The 17962-nt window shown below is 41.2% G+C and overlaps 1 protein-coding gene across 1 annotated transcript in view; it reads left to right on the top strand.

Moving 5' to 3' along the window:
• akap9 (A kinase (PRKA) anchor protein 9) overlaps positions 1-17742 on the top strand; it is a 52604-nt gene extending 34862 nt beyond the window's left edge. Inside the window, 31 exon segments of the mRNA XM_026349246.1 lie at positions 346-384; positions 1305-1537; positions 1950-2069; positions 4666-4842; positions 5392-5496; positions 5789-5941; positions 7002-7088; positions 7536-8576; positions 8964-9101; positions 9183-9227; positions 9307-9447; positions 9983-10027; positions 10108-10962; positions 11073-11130; positions 11485-11606; positions 11855-12043; positions 12171-12338; positions 12593-12695; positions 12866-13061; positions 13155-13305; positions 13432-13776; positions 14039-14338; positions 14452-14684; positions 14987-15092; positions 15223-15417; positions 15628-15831; positions 15968-16200; positions 16295-16386; positions 16484-16634; positions 16730-16860; positions 17215-17742. Coding sequence (XP_026205031.1) covers positions 346-384; positions 1305-1537; positions 1950-2069; positions 4666-4842; positions 5392-5496; positions 5789-5941; positions 7002-7088; positions 7536-8576; positions 8964-9101; positions 9183-9227; positions 9307-9447; positions 9983-10027; positions 10108-10962; positions 11073-11130; positions 11485-11606; positions 11855-12043; positions 12171-12338; positions 12593-12695; positions 12866-13061; positions 13155-13305; positions 13432-13776; positions 14039-14338; positions 14452-14684; positions 14987-15092; positions 15223-15417; positions 15628-15831; positions 15968-16200; positions 16295-16386; positions 16484-16634; positions 16730-16860; positions 17215-17258 — 6200 coding nt within the window. The 3' untranslated portion in view covers positions 17259-17742.
• The last annotated feature ends 220 nt before the right edge of the window (positions 17743-17962 follow it).

The following is a 17962-nucleotide window of genomic DNA, read 5'->3' as shown; positions in this document are numbered from 1 at the left end:
GTCATAAATTTACAGGTATTTTCCAAGAAGTGCTCTGGAAACATCAAGCTTGATAACTGTATATGCTCATTTTGCACTAAGAAATCCCTGTATTATCAAAAGGTATGCCATGATTACATTCACTGGTGAGTACTGTGGATTGTCTATGAGGGTATAAACAAAAACGGAGCATTTCCTTTCTTTGCATCCTCTTCACAGCATTAACCTACTCCTGTGAGACTGATAGAAAAGCACTGCCAGGCTGTCTTCACTTCTCTCTTCATCTCTCCTTTTTTCTAAGAATTTTCCTGTTCATGAAACAAACAAGAGCATGTTAAATCCCTGTGCTTTCTTATTTTCCTGTAGGCCTAGTTGAAGCTGCAATGGTTGCAGCACCTGAAGCAGGTGTGTTCACTTTGAGCATGGCTCAGTCATATCTATTTGTCCTTTATAAATGTCTACTGGGTGACAGTATATCTCTCTAACCCTAATCCAGCAACTCACCAACAAAGCTTGGAGCTTGCTTGCTATGACCACACAAACTCACTCAGTTCAGTCACTAACCTTTGCTTCAGCTTTTCATTTTGATTGATTTTTGTCACGGTTTGTCACATTTAATGCCTTGAAGTCAATGTTAGCACTCATTTTAGCATGATGAAATGACAGTTCTCTTCAGACATTTATATGTAGTCATTGTTTCCTAATTGTCAACCATCTTACCTCTTATTGAGGTATATTTTTAATGGAGATTTTTTCTGTGTCTGTAAATGCAGTACTTACAGAATTAGTTTGATGGTTGGCTGTTCAGGAAGTCCCTCTCCCCTGCCTGTAACTGCTTATTGGGCATGGATATTGCAATGTCTGGACTGTTTACATGTTTGATCTGTCATTTGCACTCTCACACCTTGTTACTTTTTCCACTAACCCCATGGAGGTTTATCCTGGGTGAACTGGTGGGGGGTGTTAGCTGGTGACAGCAGAAGGCCAAAGAGATGATGGGGGGATAATGTTGGTAACCGGGAATTACACTGTGAAGCTGACTGAGATGTAAGAAGAGTCTGAGGTTAGCCATTTATTTAAGTGCAACTGAGAATATGACCAAAGCATATCACATTCCAGAAGAGAAAATTGATTATTATTTTTAAGAGGGAAAAGCAGAATTAGTATTAAATTTCATCATAAGGCTCAAAGACTTCACACTCTTCAAATACATCTCAGCATCCTGTTGAAATCAACCCTGAATGCGTAAATGTCTACAGTCAACCTCCTTTAGTTCACGACTGTAACTTCTGACCTCTCTTTTTTTCCTCCATCATATCCCATAGACCTGCTAGAAGAGACAGAGAAGTTGATGAAAGAGAAGGTGGAGGTCCAGCGTCAGGCGGAGAAGGAGAACTCTGACCTCCTGAAGCAGGTGAAGCTGTTGGAGGCAGAGCTAGAGGAGCATGTTAACAAGGTGATCGAGCTGGAGCACGCTCAGAGGACAGAGAGCAGCGACCTGAGACAACAGATTCAAGCTCTGGAGAAACAGCTGGAGAAGAACAGGAGGTTTCTTGATGTAAGTCACAACAAAAAGGAGAAATTTAGCAAAAAGTTTGTTCATTTTTGGCCAAAAATTATCCATTTACAGCTTCTCAAATTTTAAATAATGATATTTCATGTTTTTGCAGGCATCACCTCAAACACTGATCATCAATCAGTTAAATGTGTATGATGCATAAATTATATATCATCTGTAACATGTTTGCACAATCTGATCTACAGCTGTTCTTATGCCCTCAAGGACTTTCCCTCCATAGCTCTTGATAGTGTAATGCTATTAAATATTTCTGTTACTTAGCCATTATCTAACAGTTAATTAAACTAGACTTTTAACAGTGTACCACAGTGTGCTACTCCCTTCAGCTCAGACTGTAGATCATATTTCAATATTTTTTTATTTCTTTGTCTGCCTTTAATTTTGTGTCCAGGAACAAGCTGTGGACAGAGAACACGAGAGGGATTTCTTCCAGCAGGAGATCCAGAAACTGGAACAGCAGTTGAAGAATCCACAGAAGCTTCAGACCGGCTCTGAGCAAAGAAATGAAGAGGTAACAAGAGAAAGATCTGTTCTCTGCCAGAGGACCAGGTAGTAATAGAGATCATTATTTTCTGAACATGACACTGTGGTGGCTACAACACAGAGCTCAGAGTCACACAGCATAACAATGGAGATGATAAAATTACCTGTGCCTCCTAGAAAATTGATACCAAACAGTGGGAGGGATACACAGGTGAAAAGCTGAGAGTGGAATTAATGTTGTCTTGATGATGTAAGTTCACGATTGACAAATACACACTATACTGTAATTTAGGTCTGAAACTTAGGGCACCATGTTGGTATTATGTGCACATTGACACAAGATCAATTACAGTATGATACAATATGATATTACATTTCAAAAGTGCATATTCATGTCAGCAGGCCATTACTGATTTGCTCAGCACCAACTCGTGACAGTTTATGGCCTTATCACAAGACTCGGTTTAAAGCTGCTATAATCTACTTATTTATATTAACAATAAACCAAATGACTGCATGTAATGTGAAGAAGTGGTTCATAGCTACAAACTCAGATGAAATTGTCAACCAACTCTACAATTTCCCTAAGCTGTCTTTTAGTCGTTTAGATCATTGTTCAGTTGTTTTCTGACATACAACTTTGTTTTGTTACACTTTCATCATCTGTATCCCTGTTCTTCACAGCTGTTGAAAGTTGCTGTTATATAACTTTTATTCTTAACATTTCCCAGTTATTTTCATTAGCATATACACAAGAATTTATTAAGTATTTCAGTGTTTCACATTTCTGTTTGTGCATCAGCCTCATTCTTTATAACACTAAATGTGAGTAGTTTCCTGTTTACTGTGCCTGTGGTGGTACTGATGTTTGGCTTCTCAATAATTTCGTCATTTATTGTCAGTTTTAATCCAGTCGTCATCTAGACTCCAGTTAGCTCTCGGCAAGGAGGAATGTAAATTTGAGCCACACTGCTGTCATGCGAGTGCAGCACATTTGAAGTATTAATTATATAGACAAACAAATCAATAGAATACTTTCACAACACAAAGTGATTGATTTGCTTTTAAAGGATTGCACTTAAATGTCAAGACTCCTTGTTTGTAATAGACATTAAACTTTAATTCTCCTTTACGTAATGTAGAAGAACACAAATATGTTTTGGCAAATTAGTTGTTTCTGGCCCTCAGTGCATTTCACTAGCCCAATCTGAAACATCATTTGACAAGCTACGTGAGTTGTATTTAGGGAATTATGAGTTTAATGCCCAGTGGTATTATGAAGTTGATTTGTCCTTTCCTACAAAACTCTTTGCAATTTTCCTTGTGCTGTTTATTAGTTTTTGATCTGCCTGATCAAAGCAGCATAAAAACAGAGTAACCAGTTTTGTCTTTATGATGTTGACAAAGATTTGATTAGTACAGTTTGTGATTGCAGCTTTGATTTGTGCCGTAGTTAGTTGTTAGTTAATTGGATTTATATTTCATTTATATATACATTTTACACTTTACTTTAAACCAACAGACCCCAAACATACCCTCTACCTTTTCTTTAATTTGCCAGAGTCCTGCCACAATTTTGTTACTAAGTGCTTTTTCTTCCTCTGCTTCCTCATTTTTGTGCCTAAACTCTCCATCCTCGGATCCTTCATGCTTTTGCCTTCTTTCTCCCATGGCTATTGCAGGTGGACGGAGTAACCTTTAAGGTATTGCTTCTAGCTACATGTAGAATCAAATCTCCCCCAGAGTGCAATTAGTGCATTTTAATAATCCTGTCCAACCCTGTAGTGATTAATGACCTGTCCATCTCTGTCATGCCCTTCTTTTTTCATCCTGCAGTTTGGTCCTTCTTCATTGTCCATCTTGAAATGTCTGAACCTCAAAACATCATGTTTTTTCACTCTGATCCACATCACTGTGCAAAAAATGTCAAATCAAATTTAGAACATAATAGACCAAGCCCAAAACAGTTAGACCGGATGATATTGATATAACTATATTTTTATATGTAGACATGCAATGCATTGTCAATTTTACAAAATTGCTTAAAATACATTTATATAATAAAGTGTAAGTGTGTAAAAAAAAAAAAAACAATCACATTTTTCTGCAACTTGGGATCCTTAAAATACCTTTGGAAATAACAGTATTCAGAAAAATCAGTCTTCATTGTAGCAACATAATTTTCTTGTTTAGTCAAGCAGGTAGACAGACACATGTGGATGCTGTTTCTATAGTAAGGACATATAATTTTAATTTCCTAGTTAATAGTTCATCCTAAACAAAACCTCCTCCTTTTGCCCTTTCGTCCTACTCCTCCTTGATCTGCTGATGTTTTGCTGTCTCACAGGTGGAGCAGTTACCTGCCAGCCATCCTTCTGGTTAATGCACTACTTTGTGGTTTGTGCCCCCTTGAATGAAATTTCTCTCCCCTCTGTCCCTGCACCTCTTTTTACTCCCAGCCCCCTCCTTTCTCAGGTGGATCAGCTGACCTTCCAGCTAGCTGAACATGCACATGCTATGCTGTAGCGAGTGGTTTCTCAGAAAGAATCTCATTAAACGAACCCCCCTCCCTCCCCTCACTCCCTCTCCCATCATTTCTCTCTCTCTCTTCCTCTCACTACCAGGTGGACCAGCTGACCTCCCAGCTGAAGGAGAAGGCGGATTGGTGCAGTGAGCTGCTGCTCAGCTCAGAGCAACTGCGTTGTGAGTTGGGAGAGCGCGACGAAGAGATTGACAAGCTGGAGAGCCGCATCCGTGAGCTGGAGCAGGCCCTGCTGGCCAGCGCTGAGTCCCTGGAGAAGGTTAGGAACAGGAGGGAGGGAGAGGGGGTTGAAGGATCTGCTGGAGAGTGAAACAGAGACAGCAAGGGAGAAAAGCCCGAACAATAGCTGTGGAGAATGGCTGAGGCTGTGTGTGAGAGCATGTAGATGAGGTGACAGATAGTGGAGGAGCGGGAGGAGGGACAGGACGTGCAAGGGGAGAGAACAATGTGTGGGTGGGTTTACCTCAGTTGCTTTGGCAGTTTTCTGTTGATAATGACAGCTATGGCTAGCAACTGTCAAGATTGCCCCCCAGTGTTCGTGGAGGGCTGTGGTGAACAAAAAGAGCAGTGTAGCAAATGCTCATGTTCGCTGTTCTGCTGCTCAGTTTATAGATGACAAATTGAATTCTAGTGGCACAATACAGATCACAACACGGATAAAGTGCATCTTTCTAATGAAAGCAGGGTTAATGTAGCTTCCTTAAAAATCTGGTTACCTAAGACTTTGTTTCTGCTTGTCTTTTCACACATGTTGTAAATAACTGCTGAGCTAAATAGTTTATTGCATGTGTGTTTTCATATGTTGCAGGTTGAACAAAAGAAGCAGCATGCATCAATCACCGAGGCCAAACACTCCACACTGGAGGCTCAGTTACAGACGGAGAGAGAAGCTCTGGAGCGTAAAGAGAAAGAGGTAGTTTTCTATTCAATATGTTCTTTAAAGCCGCTAACCTGGTTATTTTATATCAACCTTTGATATACATGTGCATAAATTATATATGTTTTCATGCAACAAATGAAAAGAACCATAACTTAGTATCTTTTGATACAAACCTTCAATGTCAAGATCGGGAATAGTAAATGTTTAGCAGCGAAACGAAAAACCATAGAAAATGTATGTGTCAGTCCTAACAGTGAGGTGCATATTCTGCACAGTCTTGTGGTGCCTTCTCTGAAGTGCTTGTCATGTTTTCCTGTCGACTCAGATCTGTAACCTGGAGGAGCAGCTGGAGCAGTTCAGAGAGGAGCTGGAGAACAAGAATGAGGAAGTGCAGCAGCTTCACATGCAGCTGGAGATCCAAAGGAAGGAGATCAGTAGCCAGCAGCAATATTTAGAAACAAGGGACAGCATGCTCCAGGTAAACAGACATCCTGTTGCAAGGATGTACAGTATTATTTTCAATAGTAGTAGAGTATTCAGTCACAGTGGATAACATTGTCTGACTGGCAGTAGTCACATATTTTATGTAAAGACGCCCTTTTTACACCTCCTGCACTCTGAATTACTCTTTATTGTGTTCAAATCTTTACTCTAGTGTGATGTGTGTGACTTTTCCAGATAAGCTTCTGCTGCTCAGTCACTACGGTTTTAGTGTAATCGCACAAGCAAAAACTGCTCCCAACAGCTTTGAACAGTGTTTTAATATACCTGTAATGTATATTTTAAACTATTAATTCAATCTAGCATTAAAGTGCCCATATTATGCAAAATCCACCTTTAGATAATTTTTCTACACATATATGATTCTGTGGTGCGTGTACTGTCTATACCTGTATCTTAGAAGTGCACTTGCTCCTTTTCTTTCTTTCTTTTTTTTTTTTTTCTGTCCCTGAGTGGTCCATGCAAAGTTTGCTCTCAACATTATGTATTGTTGAATCACAGGTCTCTGAATCTCTGTCCAAACATGACAACCTCGGCCAAACTCTCGCAGTCCGCTATTGTTTTTCCTAGTCGCAGCTGACTCAGTCTAAAAACAGCAAAACAGAGACAGCAGAGCACAAAGCACGGACAGAGCTCCCTTTTTGGATTCATGGATGAACACAGAAGTCTCTCTTCTTCCTCCATTCTCTCAGGAGGCTCCACCTCAAAAAGCTGTCATTTTTTAAAGGGCCACATATTTTCAGAATGGTGGCTTCACTACAATCTACACAATTTTTCAGCATGACAGTGTACAGGCACATTGTGGGGACTTAAGAGCTTGTTTTTTAGGCCCTAAAAGGGACATAATATGGGCACTACTAATTTTAATAAAATGCATTTTGCTGTCTTTGATTTGCAAATTATGTTTTTCTCCCCATAACTCTACCATGAACAAAGTTGTAAACCTTCAGTAGTCTGGCACAACACTGACTCAGAGTGGACGTCTCGCGTGACATGTTTTTTAATAGCCATCACATTATAATTTCTGACTTTTGAAGGTGATGGAGGAGAAGGACAGGGAAATAGCACTTCTTAATGAACAGATCACTAAGCTTCAACACATGGAAACAGCCTCTGATAACAAGGTAATGCAATATGCGTATACAAAATAGAACCAAAGTCTATTTCGAATACGCATAGCTCCCTGGTAGTGCATCACTGTGTGTGTCCTCTGGTCTCCTGCAAGCTTTTATTTTGTTGGCTCCATTTGTTTTTTCTTTCATTTTTTTATTTTTGGTTGTTGTTTTGTTTCTTTTCCATCTTGGTAAGTAGATCCATAGCACCATATTTTGTGGTGAGGTGATCGTTTGCTTGTGTGAGGTGTCTTATTAAACCTCTGAGTCTCTATAGAGAATTTATAATCTGATGAGTTTAAAAAATGTAGTGTTGACAATTTATTTTACATTATCTTTGGACCAAAGAATCTTTACAGGGACTCAGACGTTTAACAAAATAGTTGGACCGCCATGGATTCCTGCAATGTGATATGTGATATTTTTTATAGTTTATTAATGTCTAATCTTACTCTTTAGGATATTGATGAAAGAGATGAGCTGATAAAAGACCTGGAGTCTCAGGTGGAGTGTCTGCGCAGTGAACAAGAACGGCTGAAACGAAATAATGAAGAAGAGCTCGACCAACTGAATGCAGTCATAGACAAACTGCAGCAGGAACTGGCCAATATTGAGCAGAAACAAGCTACAGAGGAAGACGAGGACACTAATGGTGAACCAGAGAGCAATGCATGGAGGCCAAGCAAAGAGGATTATGACGAAATGAAGCAGAAAATGGACCTGGCCACCGGAGAGCTTGATACACTGAAAACAGAACATAGTAAACTCTTGGAAATATATCTGCGCTTGAAAGAGAGCGCAGACGCTTTTGCTGAAACTGAGAATTTAGAGAGCACCGAGAGTGAACTTGAGGAAGCTCTGAGGGAGAAAACTGCCATTCTTGTAGTCATGCAGGCTCAAGTACAAGCTCTAGAGCAGAGCGCAACGTCCAGAGTGGAAGAGTTAGGGCTACGTATTCAAGAGCTTCATGACTTGGTTGGCGAAAAGGACTCGGAGTTAAGTCACTGTCGTCTCCTTGTTGAGCAAACACAAAGCTATGCAGATGGTCTCCAACAGAAGATTTCTACTCTGGAGGAAGATCTGAGAGAGAAAGTAGCTGCAGTGCTGGTCAGCCAAGCCACACTTGAGGCTTTCCAGCTGCAGCAATCAAAGAAGCAGTCAGGATCCAAAGAAAACCAGGACCTGCAGAGACATGCAGAGCCACAAGTGAAGCCAAATGTGGAGCCACATGACTACAACTTTGGTGACTTAGGTATTCCTCAAATGGATTTCAGTGGACTGAGTCAAGCAAGGCAAGTTCCCGCAGGGAAGGTGGTCCATCTGACACAGAAGCTTCGAGAACTGGAGGTGGGACTCAGTGGGATGCAGAAAGACCAGGAGCTCCAGAAGCTTCAACTCTCCAGCTCTGAGGAGGAGGTGCAGGAGTATGAGAGGAGGTTAGCTGTACTCATGGATCTGCTGAGTCAGATGAAGACCAGGACTCTTCACAGGACGGTGGAGGTAAGAGTCAGAAGATCTTTTGGGCTTAGCCAAGAAATAGTCCCACTCATAACCTTCCATCAAACCACAAAATGCTGTGTTTTTGTGGTTAGTTGTTGCTAATTAGAGCTAATTTCTTTTTTTAAATTTTACTTAAAAGAGTATTTTTATTTTTGAGTCGCACACTGAATTGAAGTACAAAGAATCTATAAAATGGGAAACTCTTATTTAACTGTTAATATTGATTGAATTCTGTATTGAAGCATTTTTGTAAGATCTGATTAGATTAATGCTTAACCAGCAAAATGCTTAATGAAACCACACTGATCTGAAGTGTCACACAGCAAATTGTTGTCTCTTCCACAATACGGCTCTGATAAATTTCAACCTTTGTGATCTTTTTATCAGGCCTCCTCTGCTAGTGACCAACCAGCTGTGTCAGAGCTTCTCCAAGAGTTGCAGGAGGTCAGAGACGAGGCCTCGGCCACCAGAGAGCAGCTTGACATTTACAAGGAGAGCAGCAGCAAACTCCAGGAGGATCTCCAAGTATGTCATGTTAAATAGGTTCTCGGTGTTTATACTGTGCATTTACAACATTTGGTGACAATCGTCTGTTTCTCTTTCCAGGAAAAAACGGCAACGATAGAGAGACTTCAGGACCAACTTCAAAAGGTAGAACAAAACATTTGGTCTTGTAAGCAGGCATGCTTACTAGAAGGTCTTATCTAATGCTACAACCTGGTCACTTTAGGTATCATCTAGTGGCAGTGAAGAGGTCAAAGTGTCCATGCTACAACAGGAACTTAAGGAGGCTCAGAATGAGGCAGCCACCACCAAAGAGGAGCTGAACAGTTGCAGAGAAAACATGGAGAAGCTACAGGAGCTGCTGCAGGTACATTTTAAAATGTTATAATCATATTTATCTTTACATATTTACATGTCTTTGGTGCTCAGTTCAGTCAAATCCATTTTAAAAACTTGTACTGCAGAAATCATTTTTTCTGTTTTTGCTTTTTTTGTCTCTGTCTGAAAAGATCTAGTATAGTTATTATTGCAAATGTAACAAACTCCTACTAATTTAAATGAAATTAATTGAATAATGAAATTTAGACATGCTGTTGGCGATTTCTGTTACCCTAAAACAGAACCATGCTAACTGTATCCTCTGTTTTCACTGTTAAAATTAAACTAACTAGCTCTTGGCTGTAACTGTTCCTTAAGAGTGTATACTATAGCTTTATCTATGATGAGGTAAAATTGATCGCATATATGTATGTAAAAATAATTTATTAAATAATAATAATAATAAATACATTTACATTTTAAAAGTTTTCTGTTTAGTGTGTTACATTTTAATTACATATTACACACTTATAACACACTGTATTGTTATTGTTATTGATTTTATTTCTTTATTTATTTTTAAGGAACGGGAAATGACCATTGCTCAACTTAAAGGAGAACCTTTCCAAGTAAGCCTGATTTCTATTCTGTCTTTCATGATTCATGGCTTTATGTTTCGTATCTGACCCCCTGTCTACCTCTCTACCAGGTAAAAGCTGAAGAAGAAAGAGCTGATATTAGTGAGCTTCTACTGGAGCTCCAGGAGGTCAGAAATGATGCTGCGTCAACCAAAGAAGAACTCAACAGCTACAGGCACCATAATGAGAAACTTCAGGAGGAGCTCCAAGTTCGTGACGTTTCCATTTCAAAACTGAAAGAGGAGCTCCAGGAGGTGAGAAAGAATATGGATAGTACCAAAGAACAACTCGACAGCTACCGACAGCACAATGAGAAGCTACAGGATGAACTGCATGTTCATGAACTGTCCATTTCTAAGCTCAAAGAGGAGCTGCAGGAGGCACGAACAGCCTTGATGAAGACAGTGGACTCTGGTCCTTCATCCTCGTCTCCCTGTCCTTCTCCTTCCCCTTCTCCGTCTCCTCAGCCTCTGTCCTCTGCTTCCTCCTCCTTGACGACCCAGCCCAAAAGGAAAGGAAGCAAACAGCTGGTTGGTAAAGGAAGCAGTGCCAAAGATAAACCATCTGTGTCCAGGAAAAATTCTGCCACTTCCAGTCAGTCCTCCAACAAATCTCACAGCTCACGGCTGAACAGCAGCTCCGAGCAGCAGCACCTGGCTGTAACAGACTCTTTCACACAGACCGATCCTATCCCGATATCTGATCTCAGTCCAGAAAGCAAGTCTGCCACCAAAGAGGAGATGGAAGAAGTGATCGGAGAGTTTCAGGAGAAGATTGAACAGATGCAGGAGCTCCATGCAGCAGAAATCCTGGACATGGAGGCTCGGCATATTTCAGAGAGCGAGAACTTGCGGAGGGACACACAGGCTCTGGAGGACGAGTGTAAAGCACTTAAAGCTGTCATTGACAAGCTGCGCTCCACTGAGGTGAGGGCTGGAAATACGTTTGATAATCTTTAATTCATTGCTCTAAGTTCCTTATACTGCTTTGTGTGAGAGAAATTGCAGAAATTTCAGCTGTTTTTCTTGGTCTTTAGGTGCCTGCATCAAGACAAGACCGTCCTATGTCACAGTTCAAAGATGGATACACCAGTGGTAAGATAAAACACGATCCTTACCACAATGAACAACAACTCTGTTCACATTAGTGCTTCACTTGTTTCAAATAAGTTTTTTGTCCAACGAGGTAACAATGTTTTTTTTTTTTTGTCTTTTTCATTTTTATTAACAAAACTACAGGGACAGTGTTTAGAATAATTTGTCCAACCCTTAGTATTAATTTCACACATTTCCAGTAGTAGCGATACTAAATTGTTTATGCTGCACAGTGTAAAAACTGTAGAAAGCTTGAAGCTTTTGTGTTATTTTGACCATTAACTAACAATTGCTTTATGTTTTGTTAAACATTTGAAGTAATTTATTTGAACAGAGTTTCTTATCCTCTTGCAGACAGCAGCTCAGACTACAGCCAGAGAACTGGATATGACCTCCCAAGCTTGCAACAGGAGTTCAGGACGACTCCAGAAGGTGCCAGGAGAGAAACTGACGACCCACTTCCTGACAGAATCAAGGTACAACCCACACCTATAATATAAACATCAGCCTAGAGCTCTGACAAATGCTATGAGACTAGACATCTGGGATGTTAGTTACTGTAGCTGTATGTGATATCTGATATTCTTGAACGTAATTACTGTTGTTGTTGCCGACCAAAGTGTGTCCTTTGCGTGATTTGTACCGTTTTCTGTGCTCGTCAGTTAAAATACTAACACATACATACATACATAGGATGGATGTAATTGTTTGTTTTTTTATTTAGATGTTACTCCGTGAGGTGCACCAGGAGGGCATGCAGGTGCTTTCTCTATCAGAGCTTCCTCTCACAGAAGGTGAGCCCGGTAGCCAGTTTAACGTGCCAGGTTCGGTGAAGGAAAGAGACGCTTTGCTAGCAACTATAGATTCTCTCAAAGGCCTCATCACTCAGATGCAGACACACAGGGAAACACAGGTAAAAAAAAAAAAAAAAAGTCCTCAACAGAATTTTGTCTCAGTTCTAAATGTCAAGTTGTCATATTTGTTAAGACTTACTTCGGTCTGTTTCATGTCTTTATCTGCATGTCTCTTACTTTCTGCAGGCATCAGGCAGTGTGGACTGGCGCAGGGAGCTTCTAGAAGCAGTGCGACAGGTGTTTCTGAGGGAACGAAGCATCCTAAAACATGCCCTCTACAGCCAGTTAGACCTGGTGGACACCAACGATGCCATTATCCACCTGAATCAGCTGGAGCACAGACTGGCTGAACAGGTCAGTGAAAATATTCAAAATTGTCAGATGTTTTTGATTTTTTTTACAGCTTTTGGCCAAAAACTGTATTTAATAATTTACCTTAAAATAATTTAAAATATCAAGATTTCAACAAGAAAAAAAAGCTGGTAAATTATTGGATAGGATCAGCCAGATATTTTTTTCAGGCACACTTTTATTATTTTTTTTCTCCTCTCTATCATTATTTGAAAGTCAATAATCAAATACATGTTGTTTTTCTGATCCTCAAACAGGATGCCCAGCACAGAGAGGCAATGGGTTCCCTCCACACTGCAGAGAGATCCAGTCTCATCACTGAAATTCATCAGCTCCGTCATCAGCTGGAGCAACTCAGAAGTATTCAACATTACTTTTTCGATTTGTCTGTTGAATACAGTATGAAAAGTACTATTCCACATATTGAGTAGACATATATATGTTGTGTACCCACTAATCACTAGCCTCTATTAGATGTTTTGCAGTGAAGGGCATTCTGGCATTAATGTTTTTCTACTTTCCTCATTCAGGTGCCCAGCCTGTCATGTCTTTAGGTGCTGAGCGTGGCATGAAAGAGCAGAGGGATGGAGGTGGAGTGGATGGAGCAGCGGATGCTGACAGGATGCTGGTGGAGGACCTGAAGGTTGAACTGTCCCAGACGAAACTAGAGCTCGAAACAACACTCAAGGCTCAGCACAAACACCTCAAAGAGATGGACACATTCAGGTTAGACACAGTGTTTGGTCACAGATAGATGTTAAAAGAAATCCAAGTTCCATTCATTAGCTGTCATTTCATTACGATCACCTTTGTCTACAGGGCCGAGGTATCACAGAAGGCTGCTGAGGTGGACGCACTGAACGACCAGCTGACAGAGGAGAGGAAGAGATTCAGAGATCTTCAGTGGGCTATGGAGAAGGAGAAGTGTCGAACTGGGAGAACTGAAGAGAGTAAGAGAGAAGAGCTGGAGGTAAGAATGGAGGAATTACTGGGGCTTTTACATTGGTACCACTTTGACAAACTTTAGTGTCTGTTACCACCTCAACTTTATTTTTATTATTAGTGTAAGAGGTTGTGTTTTCATTTTCTAATCCAGGACCTTCAGCTTACTCTAGAGGAGCAGAAGACCTGTGTGGCCCAACTGACCTCAACCTTGAACCAGGAACGGCAGGCCTCTTCTCACCTCTCACAACAGGCTGAGCAGGAACGTCTGAAGCTCCACAGACGCCTCCAGGAGCTCCAGGTACAGCTGGAGACAGAGCGAGCTAAGGCCCAAGAGATGAGCATTGCACTGGGGAGACAGAGGGAGCTGCAGACTGGTGTCTCTACCAACAGCGGTTCATCCAATGAGGAGCATGTTGAGGACGGAGGGAGGCGCCGTGAAGAGGGAGGGAGTTTGCTGGAAAGACTGCAGAAAGAGCTGGATGACAAGCATGCACAGGTAGACTGGATGGACACAACATACAGTACAGTATATAACATGTATAAATGTTAGTGAGACCACTGAATCCCGGCTGTGGCCTACCTCTAGTATTCAATTTATTTAATTCAATTCAATATAGTTTTGTAGTTAAAGTCATCTCAAGGCACTTTACAGTGTAAGACCTTACAGTTTAAGACCTTAAATAAAGCACACTCAAATTCTTCAGAACCTCAAGCTTCATCAGTAGAACCATTTGTATCTCAACTCCTTTCTTCTGTAGGTGGTGCATCTCCTTGGTCAGGTGGAGGCTCAGAGACTCGAGGTGGTACGAAAAGAGGAGGAGCTGGATTTAGCGAGTCAGAGGTCCAGGCACGACCAGGAGGCGCTTCTAGAGGCTCGGGCACAGCTAGAGAGCCTGGAAGCACGAATGTTGGAGGCCCAGGAGAAGCTGGAGAGAGAGCTGGAGAGGAGGAGGAGCCTGGAAGAAGAGGAGGAGAGACTGGAGGATAGGTTGAACCAAGTAGGAGAGCAAAGAGGAGAGAGGAAGGAGAGTCGTCTTTTGCAAACCGACAGCCACAATGTGAGTACAAACTATCTGTCCTTTACTTTAAACAAATGGTCACTCACCTTGTAGTAGCTGTGTTGCTCTACGTTACGTACAGCATTAAATTTAGGGTATATTTCTTTAAACAGCAGGCTGCCTGGCACAGTGAGTCCACTGACCGCACCGTAGACTGGGTGTTCCAGCAGAAGAGTGGACCTGTTCCATCTGCCAGCTCCAGCGTGTCTCCCCACCGTGAAGTCTCTGCTGCAGGTCAAAGCAGCGGACTACATCATGGTCCTTGGCGCACAGTCGACAGGATTGTGGGCAAACTTCATCTCATTTCTTCCAAAGTCCGCAGCATGGCGAACAAGACTACTGGCAGGTAATTAAAGTAGATTAGTAATACTACTTTGTGTCTGCTGGAAGTAAAAGTTATATACAGTATGTGTGTGTACAGCTCATGATGTCAACTTTATTGTATTTTAGTGTTTAGTATTTACAGTTTGTTTCTGTTGCCCTAAAGTGTCCAAACGGCGCCTATTGCCAGTTCTACACTAACACAAATGATAAAAGACTATAAAAGAAGAAACACTTAATGTTTTTATATGCTGCATAAACTACAACATCGTATAACAACATAAAGGAGTTTTATAATGTGTGAAAATGTGTATATGTGTTGTACAGACTGACTGCTGAGGTCGACAGTGAAGAGTTGTCCTGGTTGCAGTCCAGTGTTGATGAAGTCATCAATATGCTGCAGCAATCCCCAGCTCTACCCTCCGTCCCAGAGGTCAGGATTCTTATTTATCTAAAAAAATATATGTGGCACAGTTTAGTTTTCACAGCACTGTTGAGCTTTAATCATCTTTTTTAAACTGACTGACTTTACACTATAGTTGCTTGTCAATCTCCTCCCTCAGAACACGTCCCTGCTGGCAGGAAGCTCGTCCAGCTCGTCCAGCTCCCTGACAGAGCGGCTGCTGAGGCAGAATGCCGAACTGACGGGTTTTGTCAGCCGTCTGACTGAAGAGAAGAACGATCTGAGGAACCATACGCTCCGTTTGGAAGAAGAGGTCCGACGTTACAGGCAGATTGGACCGGGATCAGGGGAAAGTGTGAGTGGATGACAGAAAAAGATGCTAATAGGGACCATTTGGGAGTGAGAAATTGTAAAATGACTTTGTTTACTGGGGATTTATTTGTACCTTAAAATGACAAAATACCGTATAATAGATGTGAACTCCAGAAAGAAAAGGATTGCAGCATTTTAGCATTTAAGTTATTGTCATGTTATGCTATGGAATTTATAAAATTTGTCTTTGCAGTCCAGCAGCAGAAGAGGAGTGACAAAGTTGGACTCAGCAGGTTTGCTGCTTTCCCAGGAGCGTGAGGCTTGGGCTCGAGAAAAAGTCCGCCTGGAGAAAGCATTGCATCTGGCTCAGTCCCAGCTGGCCCGACTAAGGGCAGACATCAGGTCTGATGCTTTGAGAGAGATAACTGGACCTGGTGCTGACAATGCTGCACTGAAGGTCAGTAAATAACAGCAAAAAGTCACTGTTAGCACACGGCATAACGTTTGTTTGAATTAGTTAACTGTTGCACGTCTAACCAAAAAAAAAAAGAAAGATGGTGGATGTTTACTCCCTGTCTATCTACTGCTTCCAGAGAATGTATGGGAAGTACCTGAGATCAGAAAGCTTCCGCAAAGCTCTAATCTACCAGAAGAAATATCTGCTGTTACTGCTCGGTGGCTTCCAGGAGTGTGAGGAAGCCACGTTGGCGCTGCTCTCCAGGATGGGCGGCCGACCGTCGCTCTCCAGCCTGGAGTCATTCAGCCAGCGTCGCCGGGGGCTGATGCGCTTCCGCTCTGCCGTCCGAGTCTCTATTGCCCTCTCCAGGTTGGCAACAGAAGTCTGGATTTACTGATTTTAATAAGAGAGATTACAGATATATTTTAATTAGACTAATTGTTTTTGTTCTTTGTCAAACCAGGATGCGATTTTTAGTGAAGCGATGGCACAAGGCGACAGGGATGAGCTCCACAGCCTCCAGCAGTGTGAAGAATGGAGTAGGACAGACATTAGGTAACCAGAGCAATTCATGACTGATTTCATGACATCTACACGTTGGATAACATAATGTTGAAGTGATTGTCACTGTATTTTTGTTGCTTTGTATCAGGTACAGAGGTCAGGGATAGCATGTCACCATATCTTCACCCAGGCAGTGTGGAGACATGCAGAGAAAGAGGAAGTGGAGGTGGAGTCTCCAGCAGCAGGGGGCGAAGTGGACGCGAGTCCCCCAGATCGGCTGTCTCCTCCACTCACCACAGGTACCACATACTGTACAGTATGCCTGAGCAAACAGAAATCTACTGGATGCCACAGATAATTAATCTTTACTTGAATTTGTTATTGTGATGTGCAGGTTTCACATGGCTGGAGACCATGGACCTCTCACCTGTTCCCACCTGGAGAGTTACGACCCTGACAGAGCACTGACAGACTACATCTCCAGACTGGAGGCCCTGCAGAGGAGGCTGGGGAGTGTGACGTCAGGTGCGTTTACATGTACTTCTAGTTACTGTCATCTTTCTCTGGCCAAATGCAAATTAGGGAAACCTGTTTCCCCTGCTACATTTTTCATTACGAAAATAAATTCCTGACTATGCGTAGGCATTGTGGTTCCAAAATATATTTTTAGATGACATAGTGTCGTTTCTATATAGACACAGCTCAATAATCATGTTTTCAGGAAGCATCTCGTGCAGATTAACATGCATCATGCAACATTTATTATATATTATTACAAATGTGGAGATTTCCCTAGAGATGATTTACTGAGGAATAAACTTACTATATGTAAAAGCTTTGCATACCGTGATGTATTAATATGTTTTATCTTCTCCACAGGTGCTTCTTCATATGCTCAATTGCACATTGGCTTGAGAAGGTAGAGGCTGACAGGTTACTTTGGCTTGAAGAAACAGTTGCCTTTTCTTGTGCTGAGCGCTCTGCTGTTTTCTATTGTTCTGGTGTGGACTGTATCTTTCCATGTGGACCAAAACAAACTTTTTATTAGTGTATGACATGTTGTATTCAGGCTTTTTGTCGCCAGCACTTGAAAAACAGCTATGTTTGTAATTTAATCTGCCTCTTTGTTGTGGATGATCTACAATCATGTATATTTGTCTAATGCTAATTTAAGACCTTGTGATTAATTTATATGTTTGTGTTGTATGGGTGGAGCGTTTATGTAGAGAATGTTTGGGTTTATTGTTAAGGAGGCTGCTACTGGATACCCTACACTACACTGTGTTTTGTTTAGGCCAGACAGACTACAGAGGACATTTGTAGAGAACGTATTTTTGTAAAGCGTAGGAGCTTTGAATTTTCTGGGTATTTTGTCAAAAACTGAAATAAAGAGGACTACATTATTTGAAAGAATGTGTAATTTCATTTCTTAACCAGTCGCAACTTACAGTAAATTGTAATTTTTCTAGAAAGAAATATCACGTTTCAAGCAAAACATTGTTGATTTCAATGATGCTATATAACTAAAATGTTCTTAAATTTACATGTAACAAAAGAGATATAACTTCAACTTAATGCCAAAATATTTTAAAAATGATGTATACAGTTGAGTCATTTTGGTTTGGGC

This window comes from Anabas testudineus, chromosome 11, assembly GCF_900324465.2.
Source record: "Anabas testudineus chromosome 11, fAnaTes1.2, whole genome shotgun sequence".
NCBI classification, from domain to species: Eukaryota; Metazoa; Chordata; class Actinopteri; order Anabantiformes; family Anabantidae; genus Anabas; species Anabas testudineus.
The sequence above is the reverse complement of the archived record's forward strand: the minus strand, read 5'-3'. Positions and strand labels throughout refer to the sequence as shown.